At 36.1% G+C, this 17,235-nt stretch overlaps 1 protein-coding gene across 1 annotated transcript in view; it reads left to right on the top strand.

Moving 5' to 3' along the window:
- Positions 1–17,235, top strand: part of RYR2 (ryanodine receptor 2) — a 303,963-nt gene that overhangs the window by 71,591 nt on the left and 215,137 nt on the right. The window contains exon 2 of the mRNA XM_032443314.1: positions 13,991–14,110. Coding sequence (XP_032299205.1) covers positions 13,991–14,110 — 120 coding nt within the window. The remainder of the gene's footprint in view (positions 1–13,990; positions 14,111–17,235) is intronic.

Below are 17,235 nucleotides of genomic sequence, written 5' to 3'. Positions count from 1 at the left end.
TCCTTTCATTCTGTAGGCTTAAGTCTCCCTTGATTTTCAACATCTTTCTATTTTTGTAGTAGGCGTTAGGATGAACCTGAAATGACCAGTCAGTAGTGAAGCTGAGAATATGTTGTTTATGCAAGCAAAGTTCATGAAAAAATTTATCTCCCCATGTCTTTCTTTACAAAGATATATATACATATATATGTATTTCATTTTGTTTTGCGTTTACAGTATTGAAATCAATGGCCTGCTGAGCAAGGGTTATGAAATTTTCCATGTAGCCATAAATATTCTTAAAATCTATGACAGCCTAGTTGTTATTTGAGATGAATTCGGAGGGGCCGAAGACTAAGTAAAACCAGAAGCTATTAACTACAGTAATGCTGATTTATTACTGATAAATGGACGCACAAATATATGTATGCATAAATCTAGCTCTATTATCTGGATGCTGTATTTCTAGCAATGTGCTCTGGTATGCTTTTTTGTTAGATATGCTTCTGCATGAATTACTGTAAGAATCAATGTTTTCTGATCTGTACTTTGCAACTGTTATTTAAGGTTTATTGTCTTACATTTGTCCATAAAAACTGTATATGAAGAAAATAACAGGGATCACTAGAGGGGTACCACAAGGCTCCATTTTAAAGCTGGTTCTCTTTAGTGTTCTTACTAAGGAGTAGGATGTGTGACTCAAATGCATACTTATTAAATTTGCAGATGACACCACACAGGGAGGAGCTGTCGACTTCCTTGAGGGTAGGCAGGCTTTGCAGAGAGATCTCAACAAATTATTGGGCTGGGCAGTCACCAAACAAACGAAGTTCAACAAGAATAAATGCCAGATTGTGCATTTTGAACAAATATGTATGGAATGGGGCATGAGAGGCTGGAGAGCAGCCCTGCAGGAGGGGATCTGGAGGTTCTGGTTGGCAGCAGTTTAAATCTGTGTCAATAGCTGGACAATGCTCTCTTTCAAAGGGTTTGAGTTTTAGGTGCTTCTTGTGTGAAGTCAGGGTTTGGAATAGATGATTCTTTCCAGTTTAGGCAGTTGTATGATAATACTGCTTATGAGAAGCATAGCGGTACTTTTGATGGCTATTCCTATTCTTAATATTTTCCTTCTTGTTGCACTTAGGGACATATTAAACTGCTTCTTAGGATATAATTAATCTGATCTAGAAGTCTATGTCTGATGTAGTCATCTGACTTTTTGTAGTCAAGAAAGTTCCCGAACAGGCCCTCTCTTCTGACCATAAACAGAACCCAAAGAGAGCACCATCTCTTTGGATTGCTGCAGTTAAGCTTTGGGATGTCTAAAGCTTGCAGCAATCCCACTCCTCTTCCTAGGACACCTGAGTACGTGGAAGCCCTGCTCCCAAGACTTCACCAGTTTTCTTCCCTTTGTTTTCTTCAGTTCTTCCTGCTCCATTTAAATGCTTTGGAGTTTATGCATAGCTGAACATTTAAGAGATGTCCTGCTCACAACTTGTTTCACTTGAGATCTCTGTGGCTGACCATCTCCTGCTCCTCATCTGGGGGCTGATAGTGCTGCATGTGTGCAATTTTAAGTTAATACAAAAATTTGTTGTAGCTAATGACTTCAAGTCTTCAGGTTGTGAGCAGAAGTGACCAGTTGAGAATTTTTTGTGATTGTGAAGTGTCCCATGTCATTTGGAATGAAATTCACACATGAAAGCATACTCTTTTCCTCAGCTTTTATGTAATTTATCTAGGCAGAGGGCAGTTCTGGTTATGTGAGGCCTCAATCTTAGTGTATTTGATTTACTTGTTGTCATTTATAGCATAACTTTAAGTAATTATGCAAAGCTTCTATCATTTTTATTTTTTTTTAAAATTAGATACTCTAATCTATTTTGAGTTAGTCTTCGTGCTGTTGCTGCTTCACTGAAAGCATGGGGGAAATTCTGTAGTATTAATTTCAGTTTTTACTGTTTAGAGAAGCTGCTGCAAGCATGCTGAGGCTGAAATTAATATCACTTGAACTGGACCATTTATGCAGTGGTCATCCTGATTTATGTTGATTATTGTAGAGCACATAGGGGAGAGCAAATACTTGCAGTGGGCACTCATGTTTGTCTGAGATAATAATTTTGTGAGACAGTGCCTGTCTTTTTGGAAAACCAGTCTCCCACCATTGGCTGTAAAGGTAAATTAGACAGAGTAGATGTAAATAAATAGCTAAATGACTAATGATTGTAGCTAAGTAGATTTACTTGAGTGAATTTTAAATGCCTTAAGTTCAGTGTGATGAATTGTAATCTAAGTGGTATGCAGGAGCTCAGCCAGCCAAGGGGACTTAGTGCAGTCAAAAATACGAATAAGAGCTTGTGTTTCTTAGCCTCTTTAATATAGGGCTTGTTATCTGCCTAGCTTTGCTGCTGTACCTAATAGTTGTTTAAATTGACCCTAAAATTTGTGGATCAAGAAGGCAAATGTTGAAATATAATTATGATCCAAGTTATGTGAAGTTATAACTATGTTTCAGGGACATGTGACAGCTTTTATGAGATATTAAATTAACCTGTGTTAATCTAATGGTATGTGTTAGTCATCAGCATACATGAAGGAATTAGATGGAAATACTAACTGATATTAATGTGCTGAATTTTTACATAGAATATGCTCAGTTAAATAATTTGGACATATTCAAAAGGTGTTTTTTGTTTGTTTGTTTGTTTTGGTTTGGTTTTTTTTGTAAATAAGGTGTTTTAGTCATTAACATATGCAGAAAATTACCAAAATAATATGGCATAAAAAAATTTCAAACCTTGATTTCATTTGGCCAGATGAAACTACTATTCTGAATCCACTTTTCTTGATGAAATGTTGTTTTCCTTAATCTCATATTTCTTTGATTTCCGGTTAGGGTAACAGTGGAATTTTTAGTAAGAGCGGCAGTTGGTAAAAGGCAGCCCATGAAAGTTTCATGGGGGAATAAAAGTTTAAATTTTGATCTTTCCATTAGTGTGGCAATTCTGACAGATTCTTGGAAGCCTTCTTGTAGTTTATTTATGAAAACCTTAAAATGTAGCTCATATGATGTCATGATACTGTTCATTGACTCAGAACTCTCAAAGAACAGTGGAAGCAATAGCAATTTCATGTATATACATTATATATATATATATATATATATATATATATAATATATATGAAATATTTATTATTATGTATAATTTATTAAAAAAAAGAGTGAGGAAAAATGAGATTAGTGCATGATCATGAATTCAGTATTTGAGAATTTGTATTTTCATCTGTGTTTATCATACATTCCAGTTATTGTTTGCTGAATGTAGTTTTAAATGTAATGCAAGACCACTAATTCCACTTCATAATTTTGTTTGCGTGTATGTGTGTGTATATATATATATATATATATATACACGTTTATATATGTATATACATTTACTTTTTACTTAGTTGGAAATAAAGTGAATCCCACCTTAATTCTGTGTCATCAGAATATATAGAGGTCAATAGAAAATGTGCATACAGTGAGTATTTTTGCATACTAAAAATGAATATACAAATAGGAATTTGTGATTTATGATGTTTGAGTTTGTGCTTGTGTATAACCTTTAAGAATTTCCTTATGAAATTTAGGGTAAAACAGTTGAAAGATGCACCTGCTGTTAAAATTTTATTCATTCATTTATGGTAGCTGGTGAGTTTGTTCTGAGTAAGAAACAGGAAATAAATTTAGACTGAACGTAATGCTGTGACGTATGTGAGCTCAGAAGTATATTTTTGCACTTGCTTATTAAGGTATTTTTGGGACTCTGTTCACTGTGGCCTTCTGTCACTCCACCTGATTAAAATCTGAGAAGAATCACCTGCTGGTGTGAGAACCTGGTGGCAGCCTTTTTACTACATATTTGAAGATTTACTTTTTTTTTTCTCTTTTTTTTTTCTTTGTTTTCGTTGTAGCTAATGCAAAATGTATTGTGCCAGTTGAATCTCACAGCTTTTCAGCATTATAGTAAGGCTCTGAAGGACTTCAGATAAATGGCTAAAAGTGAAATAGTACACTTCAAGCTAGGGTAAAGGAAAAATCTTTGTAAATCAGACATTTTTATTATTTCAAAAGACAGGCTAGTACAGTTGCACCAGGATCTATTTACAGCTCTGTAAATATCAGCAGTTTTTAATAACTAAATCTTTTACTGCAGTGCGCTCTGCTTTCTTATGCAGAAAGCTTCAGAGCAACCAACTTTGTTGCTGTGCTGAAGGTTTACATTGTTTTAAGCTAGTGTTGTTTTTCATTCTATGAAAAAGAGTGGAAAGCAACAACTGTTAATATTGCTACCCATTTTTGTAGTACCTTTATTTTTTTGAGAGGGGGCATTTTTTGATATTATCAGGAACTGATTGAGTGGTTGTCAGCTGCAGCACTTAGTAAAGTACAGGAATGTATAATCTGCTGACTGGAAACTGTGTTTGCTTGATGGTATGAACCTGAAATCTGCACGAGGAATTTGAATATTGGCAGATCCTGTGTGACGGCAGCGCAGCATAACATACAAAATTTGACATTTTATACGATCTTTTTGAGTTGGAAATAATCTAGTCAGGTTAAGACCTGTTCAAGAGTTTTGATACTGCATGTACTGATGTTTGCTTAGAGATGTGCCTGTTTCAGGCTGCTACATGTAAACTTTGTTCTGGAAATGTTTAGTTGTTGCTGAGAATAACCCTTTGGTCTCAGAAACTGCTTAGGAGCCAGCTAGAACACTTGGCACCTGACAAAGTATTTTTGGGTTATAGCACCTTGCCTGGTGCACCTGCTTTTTTTGGAAAACACTTCTGCCACTTTATACCCTCTAGATGTGCTCTTTTCAAAAATGATATGAGGTAAGTGGCACAATTGTTGTGGGGGATGCTGTTGCCAAGCAAGCCCCATGATCACGGGATGTCTTGTGGTGTGTCAAACAAAAGGAAGATTTGTTAGTTTGTAGCACTGCATCTTTCCTAGGACCTGTCAGGGCTAAAGACTGTTGACGCAGTGGTGTGATTTACAGCCTGTGAATGGCAGGTAGCGGAATCTCACAAAGCAGTAGGATGTAAGACAGGTTTGTATACAAAACAAGATATAAAATAGGTGACTGATTTACATGGTTAGACATCTGTAAGTGTTGGAGTAAGACTTTCTGGTTTTCTTAACAGTGGTTTAAAACCTACTTTTATAAACAAAATATAAAAATTTTAAAGTTTTATTTTATGATAGAAATGGAGTTGGCAAGTTAAATAAAATGCATAGCTACTATTGTTAATAATGCCTGTTTCATAAAGCAGGATTTATTAAAAAAAAGTGTATTTTGTCATACTCTGATTTGATTAGTGTTGTTAGAATAAGTATGGCCAAACTGCTTTGTTTCTAAATATGGGTGAAGTTATTAAGAATTGCCAATGTATTCTGTGATTCCTTGCTTGAGGAATGCATTCCTCATAACACATCTCTTGCAGAATTGAGATTACCAGGATCAAAAGCATGACCCTAGCGCCCTCACCAGACTTATCCAAGGCTTAACTTTGCCAGCTATCTCCCAGTCCTGTTCTGACTGGCAGCTGGTGGTGTGGGTAGAATGCTCTCTCCTAAAATGGAAATTGTTTTGTTTTTGTTACACAATATGTGAAGAAATGGCAACATTATAGGTATAATTATTTGTTTCTGTATGTGATGAAGATTTGGACTTTCTTATGTTGTTAGTATACTGTAATCTGGTACTGCAACTTAGTGGGAAAAGACCCTTGATTTTTCTTTTTCTTTGCTTTCTGTTTCATGAATGCTGTGTGGTTTTTTGAAGACACTGTTGCAAAAGTGAATGAAATACTCTTGCTATTCTGACTCATCTCTGGGTATGTGGGAAAGGACCATGCCTATTGTCCCTCTTCCCACTGCTTAGTGTGGCAAAGTATTTGCTGGAGTGGTCATGAGGCAGAAGAGAATTCTTCAGCTGAAAAAGCCTGTCAGAAGTGTTTATTTATTTATTTATTTTCCCTTAATGAATGCTCTTGCTTCTTAGTCCTCACTGCTTCATTGCAGCCATTCAGCATGAACAGTCAGTTCTGTGAAATTATGCTCCCTTTATCTGCCATGATCTACTGAGCCGAAGCCTAGATGGCACAGAGCGGATACAGCCATCAAGCATCCCTCAGGTCCTACAGCAGGTCACACACCATGGCCTGCATCCTCTTGTCTGTTCCATGGACATCCTTGTTCTTGTAGGTTTCTTCAGAAAGGCTAAAAATTCTCCTGAATGTGGAGTTGATATCACTTCTTGAAGACATGCTTATGTTCTCTAAACAGAAGGGAAGGAAGAAAGTTAATAAAATAAAAATAAATTCACCTTGTAAGGAAGGCTTATGCAGTGGACATGTCATGAGTTCTGATTGCCAGGGAGAAGATATGATAGCAGGAGCAGATGTGAGAGGAGTGCAGAGAGGTACAGAGAGAGGGGTCAGCTCAGTGTGTCTGAGTATGGTTTAGGAGCAATATGTGTGTAGCATGGGGAAATAAAGGGCTGAAAATAGGAAATGACTGAAAAAACTAAACCACTGAGTGGCAGAAGGTTGGAAAGTGTGTAAAATTTTGTGTGGAGCAGAAGGAAGAGATCATTGTGAGAGTGGTGGGATTATAAAAGTGAGGAAAAAACAGAGAATACAATTGAGAAGGTTTATTTCCGAAGAGATGTCTGGAAGGCCAGAGGCAAATAGGGAATATTTTTTTCAGAGGTAACTTTGACAGTAAATGAAAAACAAGAAACAAAGTGTTTCATACTGAAGACAGAATGGTAGTCTGTACCTGATGAATGGCTGCTGTATGGAGTTATGACCTGCATCAATGTGGAGAAGTCAAAATCACTAACTGGTGCTCTCTGAACACCTCAGTCTGTGTTTGTCTTACTGCATTCTACTTCTTTTCTTTTAAACATGAGGGCAATAAGTTGAATGTAAAAGTGCAGCAAGTCAGCAATGGTAGATTGGTTCTTTTAATGGTTGAGAAGGCCAGTCTCTGTAGTGGGAGGTTTAAAATCTCCTTTATAGGTAGTAGTGAAAGTATCTGGGAATTGTCGTTTCAGTGTTATTGCTTGGATTATCACAGCAAAACACACTTTGAATCCAGAACACTGAGGTAAAGAAATCAAGTGTAAGTTTGATGGAAATCCTGTGGTATTTTAAACCGTGTAGAAAATTCATGCTGTTAATAAACCTTTTGGAATTCTTTATGGTATGCGGGAAAAAATCAATTATTAATCAAAGATGCTCAGCAGAGAAGTTGAGAACAGCAGTCTGAGAGAGTATTTCAAAATGGAATTAAAGTCTAGGAAGCAAAAATTCAGAAAGGTGGTAGACTTATCATGGTGACAAGAAAACGTCGCATGGGAAATGTGTGAAGTGAGAGGGTGAATCTTGTAAGTTAGAGCAGCTTCAAGATAAAAGGTGGGTAAAAATACACTGACAGAGAATTAGAAGCAGAGAGAGATTAGAGTGTATCTTTAACATTGCTCCAGGAAAACAAAGATAACAGTGGCAGGTAAGCCATTTGATTGGGAATTAGAGAGGAAAATCAATCAGGGAGCTGTGAAATATCAGTGTGGTAGAGCACTTCAGTGGAATTAATCAGGAAATACTGCTGAAAAAAGATTAAGGGATGAGAAAGTGATCTAGGATTGAATGTGCAAAATCAAGCAGATGGTGGTGTTACTGTCTTAGCCTCCTGAATCTGCTCACAAGATAGGAATTTGAAGGCTGCTGAATTTATCTCATGTATTCTTGCATAAAATGGATGATGCATAGAGGCATCATGCAGGGATGCATTCATGGTGTGAGTTGGGGTTAGAGGCTGTGTTGTCAACTCCTCCTTGCTCTGTGGAACCTGTTAGTGGGGTAGGAAGAACACAGCAAAAGGAGTGTGTTCAGTTTGAGTCTGAGTATTGTGTGACCTTGGAAAAAAATGTTTTGATTATATATGCCACTTGTTCAGAGGAGGCTTGCTAAGTGCCTGGCTCAGATCATTAATAAAATGTTCTTGTGTTTGCTTGTGCAATCTTGTGGACACCTTTTCTAGCATGCCCCCACCTCTGTCTTTACTGGTACTGATATTCATACCAGCAGAATCAAATATAGCAGAGATATGTCCCATGCTATCATTACACCTTTGATTGCAGAATAGGCAGCTTGGAACTAGTGAGCGAGGTTGTAATGCATCAGCATTCTTACTAAATTCCTAAAATATGTAGAATTACATCAGAGAGAAATTTGGCATGCTGGAGCTTTTAAAAGCAGTCTGCCAGCTGTTGTGTTTAATGTGGTAAGCATAATGTACTGCAGATGTTTTCAACCCCTCTTGTCTGTCACAGAGTTAGCTGATGTTAACTACTGTTAGACAGACATGATTATTATTAGGCACTGAAAGCTGAACTTGGCATTTTTTAGGATTGTAGAACTGCAGAGCTAATTGGCGAGAAATAATGATATGAGTCATCTTGACTGGAAATATGTTCATTTGCAGATGTATTTTTGGTAGAGGAACTCAATCAAGAACAAATACAGTAGCACGTGCAAAGGCAAGGCCAGTGCACACTGAAAGAAACTGTGACAGTATTCCGTGCTGACCCAGTGGAATACAAAGCCAGAAGAGGAGACTTTGACACTTTATAGATAGTAAGTCAGTTTCAGTTCTGTGCACATTTGATACCACTAGTGGGTGCTGTATTTGAGAAGGTTTTTAGCCCATGCAGTTGAGCATTCTAGTCACCTGGCATATCCCTGCAGTACTCAGATCAAATGCAGTCATTTGTTTCATAGTTCAGTAGTTCAGAGAACACAGGTGCTCAAATTACTCAGTTCTACTGGAGTAACTCAGATTTGATCTTTTGCCTTGTGATTGAATGTTTCATTGCTGTCTGGTGGCCGTGGAAGCCATGGACTGAGATGGGTCCTGTGCCAGCGACAATCTGCTCATTGTTGATATGCAAGTTGTAGATAAACTGCTCTGCCACAGAATCTCACTCTATTTACATAGTGCATAACAAGTTTTTATTTTTGCCTTGTAGATAGGGATTTCTTTCTGCCAGGTTCTTTGTATCACTGTTCTATAGTGAGAACTTTCTGACAAGAGCTGAATGTGAATCTACATGACTCAAGGTTTTTACCTATGTATTTTTAAACTGCCACGTCTTTATTACTGCAGATCAACATGACATTGCTGGAATCCAGCAAAATTATTTTGATGAGTAAGTTCTAGAGTTCTGGGGAAGAAGGAGTAAATAAAGTGGCTACTGTACTAGTAGCCTGCTTTCTGTAGCAAGAGCTATCAGCTACTTTGGTCCTCTAGAACTCCATCTATTTTGTGTGGGATTTCCTGTCTTGAAGGTTATTTCCTTTAGGGTAATGCTGAATTCTTATGAAATTACTCCTCCTACAGGATAAAACTAAAACATGTAACATAAAATGCATCCGTATTAATTAGAATCATCTGATTGGAAGAGTCTACTCTCTTCCTTCTCATCCTACAGTGAGTTCAGCTATGCATACATCCTCCAGTGTACTTCTCAAAATCCTTTAATGATGAAGTTTCTAAATTGGTAGTGAAAATTCTTTGCTGTCCTCAGAAAACTTACCAGCTCTCCTATACTAATTGTTCTGATAAAATGAAGAATAGTTTTACCTGTCCTTTATGCTGACAACCGTTTGCTGCCTAACAGCATTGACTACTGATCAACATTTGATTCATCATGACCACCAGATTCTTTTCCAATGCAGTGTTGTCTTTGTACTGCTTTATATCTTGCATTCCCATGTAGAGGATGAGAACTGTTCTGAACTGTGTTTTAACACTAATTCCTGATGGCCAATGTGATTACGATGATTGTTTTTACTAACAACACTTGGCCTACTGCTACTGAGAGGGTTGTAGTATTGTGGTTTAAAGAATGATATGGTAATTAAAAATTTGGACCCTTTTCTTACCTCTATCGTGGCCTTCATTTGCATTCAGATGCCGGAACCACCATGCTAATTAGATGGTATTTCAAAGAAGAACTTGATAATAGTTTGACATTAGTTGGTCAGTCAAGAATGGAATTAAAAGTAAGTAGTATTAAGCTTTGAGTGTTTGTTTTCTTGGTACCTCTCGTGGGATTGTTCACAAGCTAGTTAGTCTATGTTGATAGTGATCCTTACACATTAAGAATGGAGTAGTTAATGAAGCCTGTGCATCTAGGCTTCTGTTCCATGTCAGAAGGCATTTTGAGAAAGAAAAGCTCCATCTTAATGTGTTACTTATCTTCTGCTTTGCTGCATTTTACCCTCTTCAAAATCACACACAGAATAAAACACTTGGGCAATTAGTATTAAAGCTCCCATAAATGCTGGAAGTTGTCTCAAGTGCATACTATTCAGAGGCTTAACATTAAACAAGAGATCGTGTTGTTGTTGTAGGTCATATCACAGGGGTCATTTCAGGGGGACTGACTAGTAGGTCCTGCAATAGCATATTCTTTCCAGTAATTGTGGAAGCCTTGTCCTCGATGGCCTGTGGGACTTAGAATCATTTATTCTGTTTTATAATTTAATCCTTACTCCAACACAACAAAGGGAAGCTGAAGTAAAGTTTTTAAGTCAAAGAGGAGGACAGTATGCTTTTCATTGGTGGAAAGCAGTTTGTACAGGCTTTATTTCTAACTGTAACCTACTTTTAAATTGTTTTTGGCACTGAAGTTCATTGCAAAGTACAGCTGCACAGCTGAACATTAAATGGGATGTGGTGAAGCACTGCATATGTGGAGTTTGAGGAAGCTATTAGAGATTGAGCTATTAAAGTCTGTGCCGAGATCTTGATTTATTGCGTGTATAAATTGATGGAAGTGTTCCACTGATCGCAGTATTTGCCATATAAAACAGCACTAGAAGCAAGTTTGAACATGCAAACATAACTTAATAGTTTCAACTTTTGAATACTTTATTTTGCAAATGTGACATTCAGTGTCCTGTATGCTATTTCAGAATTGGTATAATCTAACAGAGAAGTAGAAGAACAAAGTGTTACATCTTAAAGGGAGGTAATTGTTTAATGGGTCAGATAAGGAAAAGTGCAACAAATCATTTAAATTAGTAGTAGTCCATGATTTACTTCATCCTCCTGTGAAGGAGAAAAGTATAAAATTATTAAAAAAAAAATAAAAAATTAGATGATAAATCAAATAAAGTAGCAAAAAAATAATGCCTATTTTTGTTGTGAATTGGAAGCAAAATGCAGCTGTCAAGATCATGATGTAATGAGTTGAAGCTCAGAATTCCGAAGTTTAAAAAATATGCATAATTATTGAAAGTTTAAGATATTAGAATATGTAGAAAGGGAGAAAAAAAACCCAACAAATCCAAGCAGATTTCAGAAAAGTAATCAAAATGCACAGATGTTACCATCAAATATGCCTATCCATATCAAAGTAGTACTAGCACAGATAATACTGGATAATGCCTACCTGTGGCACTCGGTTTAGGTCCTTGAATAAGACTGACATCTTGAGAAGCTTAAACATTAGTCAAAACTGACCATAGAGGAAGTAGAAGTTTTCAAGCTTTAATAGGGCAAAGAGGCACACTGTGTATTACAAGGAAATATATTGTGTTCAGTCATAACTGGACTGAAATTGCCAATCCTGTAAAAACGTACCATGTCAAAACATCTGTTGTGAAGATGAGGGCATGCTTTGTTCTGCATGAAACTAACCTTTTCCTTGACTGGGTAATGTGTGTTTAATGTAGTCTTGGAAGATTTGAATGGATTTTACAGGAATGTTGAATAACCACAGGAGATGAAAGTAAATGTTACTAAGGAGCTTTGAGAAATTGCTGTCTTAATATCATGTACTGGCAGCAACTTCATATTCTTCCCTCAGTAGTCTGATCTTCTGGAATGCAGTTCTGAGTGTGCACTTTACCAGCTTATGGCTGCTGCTGCTGTTGCTTTGATTTTCAGGATGTGTTTTTAGCAGTAGACACTACTGTGATGTGGGCAATTTATTTATTTATATATTTATTTATAAATTTATTTATAATATCATCTCTGTTAAGTCATTTCATTTTTTTTTTTAAAGGAGTATATACATTTAGTGAAAATAATTATGTAACCCATAGAGAATATATATAATAAGAATCTGCTAGGCTGATAGGAGCTGTTCTTTCTTCAGCGACTCTCCTTGCTTTTCAAAACTGGATGTCTGAAAACTATTAGGGTTTTGTAATATACACAGAATCTAGCTATTTGTTCAAAACGTCTCTGAGAATCAAAATGACAAACATAGTTGTGTGATGATCAAAAGCTCATGCTGTTTGAGTTAGTGCAGATATCTGACTTATTGCAAGCAGCAGAATGCCTTTTTGCTGGAAGATATGGGATCCTTAAAATTATGAACTGATGTATTGGCCGAGACTGAAGGATTTACTAAAATTAATGGATTTTAACCAAGATGGTGCTTGGGTGGGAGAATAGCTTTCTGAATCAGATTGTCAGTTTAGAAATCTAAGTAATGATTCTGCTATCCCTTCAGCAAACTCTGTTACTTTGGGTAGGCAATCATCCTTGCTCCTTACTTTCCACTTGTGGAATGGAGACGACTGTACTTCCAGGTTCCGAAGCGTGGTTTGAAGAAGTTCAAATCCGGACCAGGAGAAAAATGGGAATGGTTGAAAGAGCCATCCAATGAAGTACCTACGCTAAGTGGGTAGCTTTTCAGGGGGGACTTCTTATTTGAAGTAAGTGGAGATATATCAGTCTCTAGACTATCTTGCTGTTATAGTAAATATCTTCCACATCTGATAATAAATGACAGCACCACTTTCTACACAGAACTTGTGGTTACTGGCACTTACTTTCTCTTACTCTCTTGATCCCATTTTTCCTGTATCTGAAAACAGCAAAACAAAAAGGCAGCATCTTTGAGCTTAGTAATGAAGGCTGCTGTGGTTTTAGCAAATTACTGTGGAAATAATATCAAATTTTCCAGTTTCCATGGAGGAAACTGGCAGATGTGTATCTAAGTGATGAGTATTCAGTGGAATAAGAATAATAGAATGTTCTGTCAGTCCATGCTAACATCTGAAGGGCTTTTAGCTCTCTGCCCTTGCCCTTTCTTCCAAACTCCTATTCTTTTAAATATGCTGTATTCCATATAATTTGCCTTTATTATTAACGTGTTTTACTGTAACGCGAAAGAAGAAAAAATGTTAGGAAAACAAATTGGGAATATTTGTGCTTCAGGGAATTTAGCAGTTGCTCTATTCTTTTTCTTAGTCCTTCAGCAATTGTCATCTACATATGACATATGTATGTGTGTGTGGTGATAGTGTGTAATTGTGTTGCAGTCAGCTTGAACACGCAAGGTTATGGTGTATTAGATGGTTAAATAAAATTAAGTTTGTCAGAGACTTAATTCAAAACTGAATTATACTTTTGAAGCTGTCAGTGATTTTTGCAGGTAGGCTGTGTAGAACTCATTCCAGACTTCCTTTAAAAAAAGAAAGAACAAGAATAGGTGGTACATAATTAAACTGATAGAAATTTATGTAGTAAATGTGGTAGTCTTGCTCTGCTGTCAGTCTCTGTCTATGGAAGTACAATGCTGTTTCTGAAAAGGGATTCTCCAGCTTGTGGATATATTTCATTATGAAACTGGAATATAAAAGAATTTATATATATCTATCAGGATTTAACATCTTCTATGACTAAATCGCTGTGAAGATTTATTGCTTTAACATTTATATTTTCTACTTACTGTTTTTTATTACAATGATAGGAAAACAGAAAAAACTCATGTATAGGAATTACAATTATTTTCATTGTTTTGCCCACTTTCTCTAATCAGAGAATTAAAATATGCTGAGATTCAATTCTACTTGTAATCATGGGTAAATTTGTACATGCTTCCCCATGTCAGAAGTAACCACTGTTCCGTATGGTTTGTTTTTATTTTGGAAGGATGATGAAGTGGTTCTGCAGTGCACTGCAACGGTTCACAAGGAGCAACAGAAATTGTGTCTTGCTGCAGAAGGATTTGGCAACAGGCTTTGCTTTTTGGAATCCACATCAAATTCTAAGGTACTGCTTACTATTTTATATGTTGTTCTTGGAGCAAGAATGTTTGTAATGTTGCCAGCTTTGATTTACTATACAAAAATCTGTATACCAGAATGGACAAAACAAATCTATCAATTGTGTAATGCATATTTCATTCCCTTTCAAAATTGAATCAACTCTTCATGACAGCTCTTTGCCTGTATCCTAGTGCTGTGATTTTTGTTTAGCATCAGAAGTCCACCTTATCAGTGTGCTTGCTATTTTTTTTGCCAGAACTCAGTAGAGTACTGCAGTGCAACTGTTAGGTTCTGCAATAGAAAGGCATGTTTGGTTATGCTAATTTTTTAGGCCACAGGAAAGAGTCATTATTCTGCTTGTGTAAGTTTTCATTCTAAGCCATTTACATTGACTTTATTATTACTTTAAGCCCTTCTAACTCCCTAACCTAGTAGAGTAATGTTGCAAGTATCAAAGCTGTCTAATCAGTTTATTACCCAATCCTGCTAACTCTGCTGTATATGCAACAGATAAAGTATTTTGGAAAAAAATAAATAAATTAAAAAAAAGGCATAACGAGGGCTTGTATTTCACAATTATGCACGCTCAAATAAATTTCAAAGAATACAGAGAAGTGCCACTTTAGGATAAGAGCTGGTTTAGTGACCAAAAGGTTATTCCTGGACTTAATAACTATAGAACGGGAAGAAACATTGCAGGAATGTTTCTTAATGTGTTTGCTTTTTCTTCAATTACAATAAAAATATTTGGGGAGAGGATGAAATAAAGGTAAAGCATTCGAAATGGCATCTAGAAAGATTTAGTTCCAGGAGTGATGTTTTTTTTTAGCTTGACAACTTCCATAACATCCCTTTGGTTCCCTGGTACATTGCAGAGTAATGCTTCATTTTCTGTCTCATCATTTTGAATGTATTATTCATCACAATAAATTTTTCAGTAGGATATTAATGATTCATTGTAATAGCAGAGATCTTGATGAAATCATTCATGCTACCCTGTTTTAAGTGGATCTTTTAAACAATAAAAATGTGCAGGGATGGAAGAGGCTGTGGTGCTAGTTGCCTGCAAGTTCAGAAAAATCTATTTATTGAATTTATTATCTGTAAATTTGGATATTAAATCTACAGTCTCTCTCACACTATATAAAACTCATGAACGTTCTTGACTTTAAGAAATACAGTGTAAATTTCATATCAGTTTCCTGTGCTTACTTGCTCATGCAGTCTTTTCCTGGCATTTGGTGAAGCAGTATTCTACTCATTCTTCAGGAGCCTGGGGAAAAGAAGTAAGCAAAAGGAAACCCAAGGAGCTCATTCTTGCTAAATTTTTTAAATGCTGGCTGTTCCTAGGATGAGATCATTTAAAGCGTTAGGAGAAGTAACTACTGAGGGAGCCGTAAAACCGCAATCAACTTTGCTTTAAGGATTTGGTAAATAGGAGTAAATAAAGATGTTTTTCTCCCTAATGTCTTTGGCCATGCAATGTTACTGTTGCATTATTGAAGAGACAGCATAGAAAATATTACAGGAGACATATGGTAATTAGGGGAACCAGCAGAATTTTTAAGCCAGTTAAAAATTTCCTCTCACGTCCTGAAGAATATTTTCTATTTATAATGGGTTGTGGTCCACTTTAATGCAAGCAGTAGTGCTGCATATGAATCGTAGCTAGATATCAAGGGCAGAGTACCAGTCTGAGGTCAAATACGTGTAATGGACATCAGCTATTGTCCTGGACTTATATTTTTGAGAATTCCTAATACGGACCCCTGCTTTTCTTAACCATCCTTCAGCATGTGACTTCTAGGGGCATATCAGATGCTTTATTAGTACTGTATTTTGCGTGCACTTTTTTCTTTTATATTTCAGAAATATTGAAGATTTATTAAAAAACCAAACCAAAACAAAAAAACAACCACAAAACCTGAAAGACACAATCTGATTAATTTTACAGTTAAGAATTAGATGATCTTAATATTCCAAGTGATTCCACTGTATAAAAACATAGTATGTATGATAATGGTTGCATACATTGTATCTGTTATCAGCTAATCAATGCAAGACAAATTTCAAATGCTCTTTTTATTTTTAATTCTCTTGATATATTTTTCAGGCTGTTTGGAACATAAAATATCCAACAAGAAAAGTAAGCCAAAGCTGTGTGGTTTCTGAAATTTCAGAAACAAATCATGAGTTGTAACTTTAGTCTAAAATTTAATTTGTGACTTACTTCAGTATTTATCTCTTATTAAAAAAAAAAAACGCAAAACAATAGTATTGAAGTATTTACAGAAACGTGATGAGGGTGGTGTGCATGGTAGGTGTTTTTATTTAATGTAGAGATGTATGGAATTCAACTTGTGACACAGAGTGAATAAGATCTGAAGATCCCATTAAATTACTTTCCCTTTATGACTATATATTTCTGCTAAATTTTCAAGCCTCTCATTTTTTGAGGATGAATACATAAAAAGCAGATATTAAGCTGGGAAATCTCAGCAGAGATACTGCTATGAAAATAGAAACATAATGTAAGAAGGTCAGATATGTGGTGTGCAATCCTGTAATTGATTTAGTGAGTGTTTTGCAAGCTGCTAAAGACTTATCAGTTCGCTAAGATTTAGTTTCAGAATCCTGCTCTTTTTAGTACTTTTCCTATGAAAAAGAAGTTATCTTATAATTGCATGCTGGCTTTATCTGTTTCCAAATAGTATTGAAGTCTTCCAACTCTTAATTATCTGGATAATTTCTTAGTGAACCTGTATAGAATAAGCACTGAAGGTTGGAAGCAGATTATTTTTCCACCACATCATTCTAATTTTACAATAAACTGTAAGCCCTGGAAAGGTTAATAAAGTAATTAAAGAAGAAAGCCGGAATATTTGGACTTCTTTTGATGGGAGTTCTCATTTGTTGTATATGTTTCTTGTTCGAGGACAGGCACAGGCAGTAGATGTCCAATGTGAGCATGACCACAGCATCTCGAAGCTTGCTGCATTGTCTTGCCTAGCTGACATTATGATGCATTCAAATATATTCTCTGATGGGCTTTACAGCAGCATGTTTTTTGGTTGCATAAGTGGAACAGTAGCAAAGCAGGTTTTAATTGTGCTGATATTTGGTTGAGAA

Source organism: Coturnix japonica, chromosome 3, assembly GCF_001577835.2.
Source record: "Coturnix japonica isolate 7356 chromosome 3, Coturnix japonica 2.1, whole genome shotgun sequence".
In the NCBI taxonomy this organism is placed as follows: domain Eukaryota; kingdom Metazoa; phylum Chordata; class Aves; order Galliformes; family Phasianidae; genus Coturnix; species Coturnix japonica.
The sequence above is the reverse complement of the archived record's forward strand: the minus strand, read 5'-3'. Positions and strand labels throughout refer to the sequence as shown.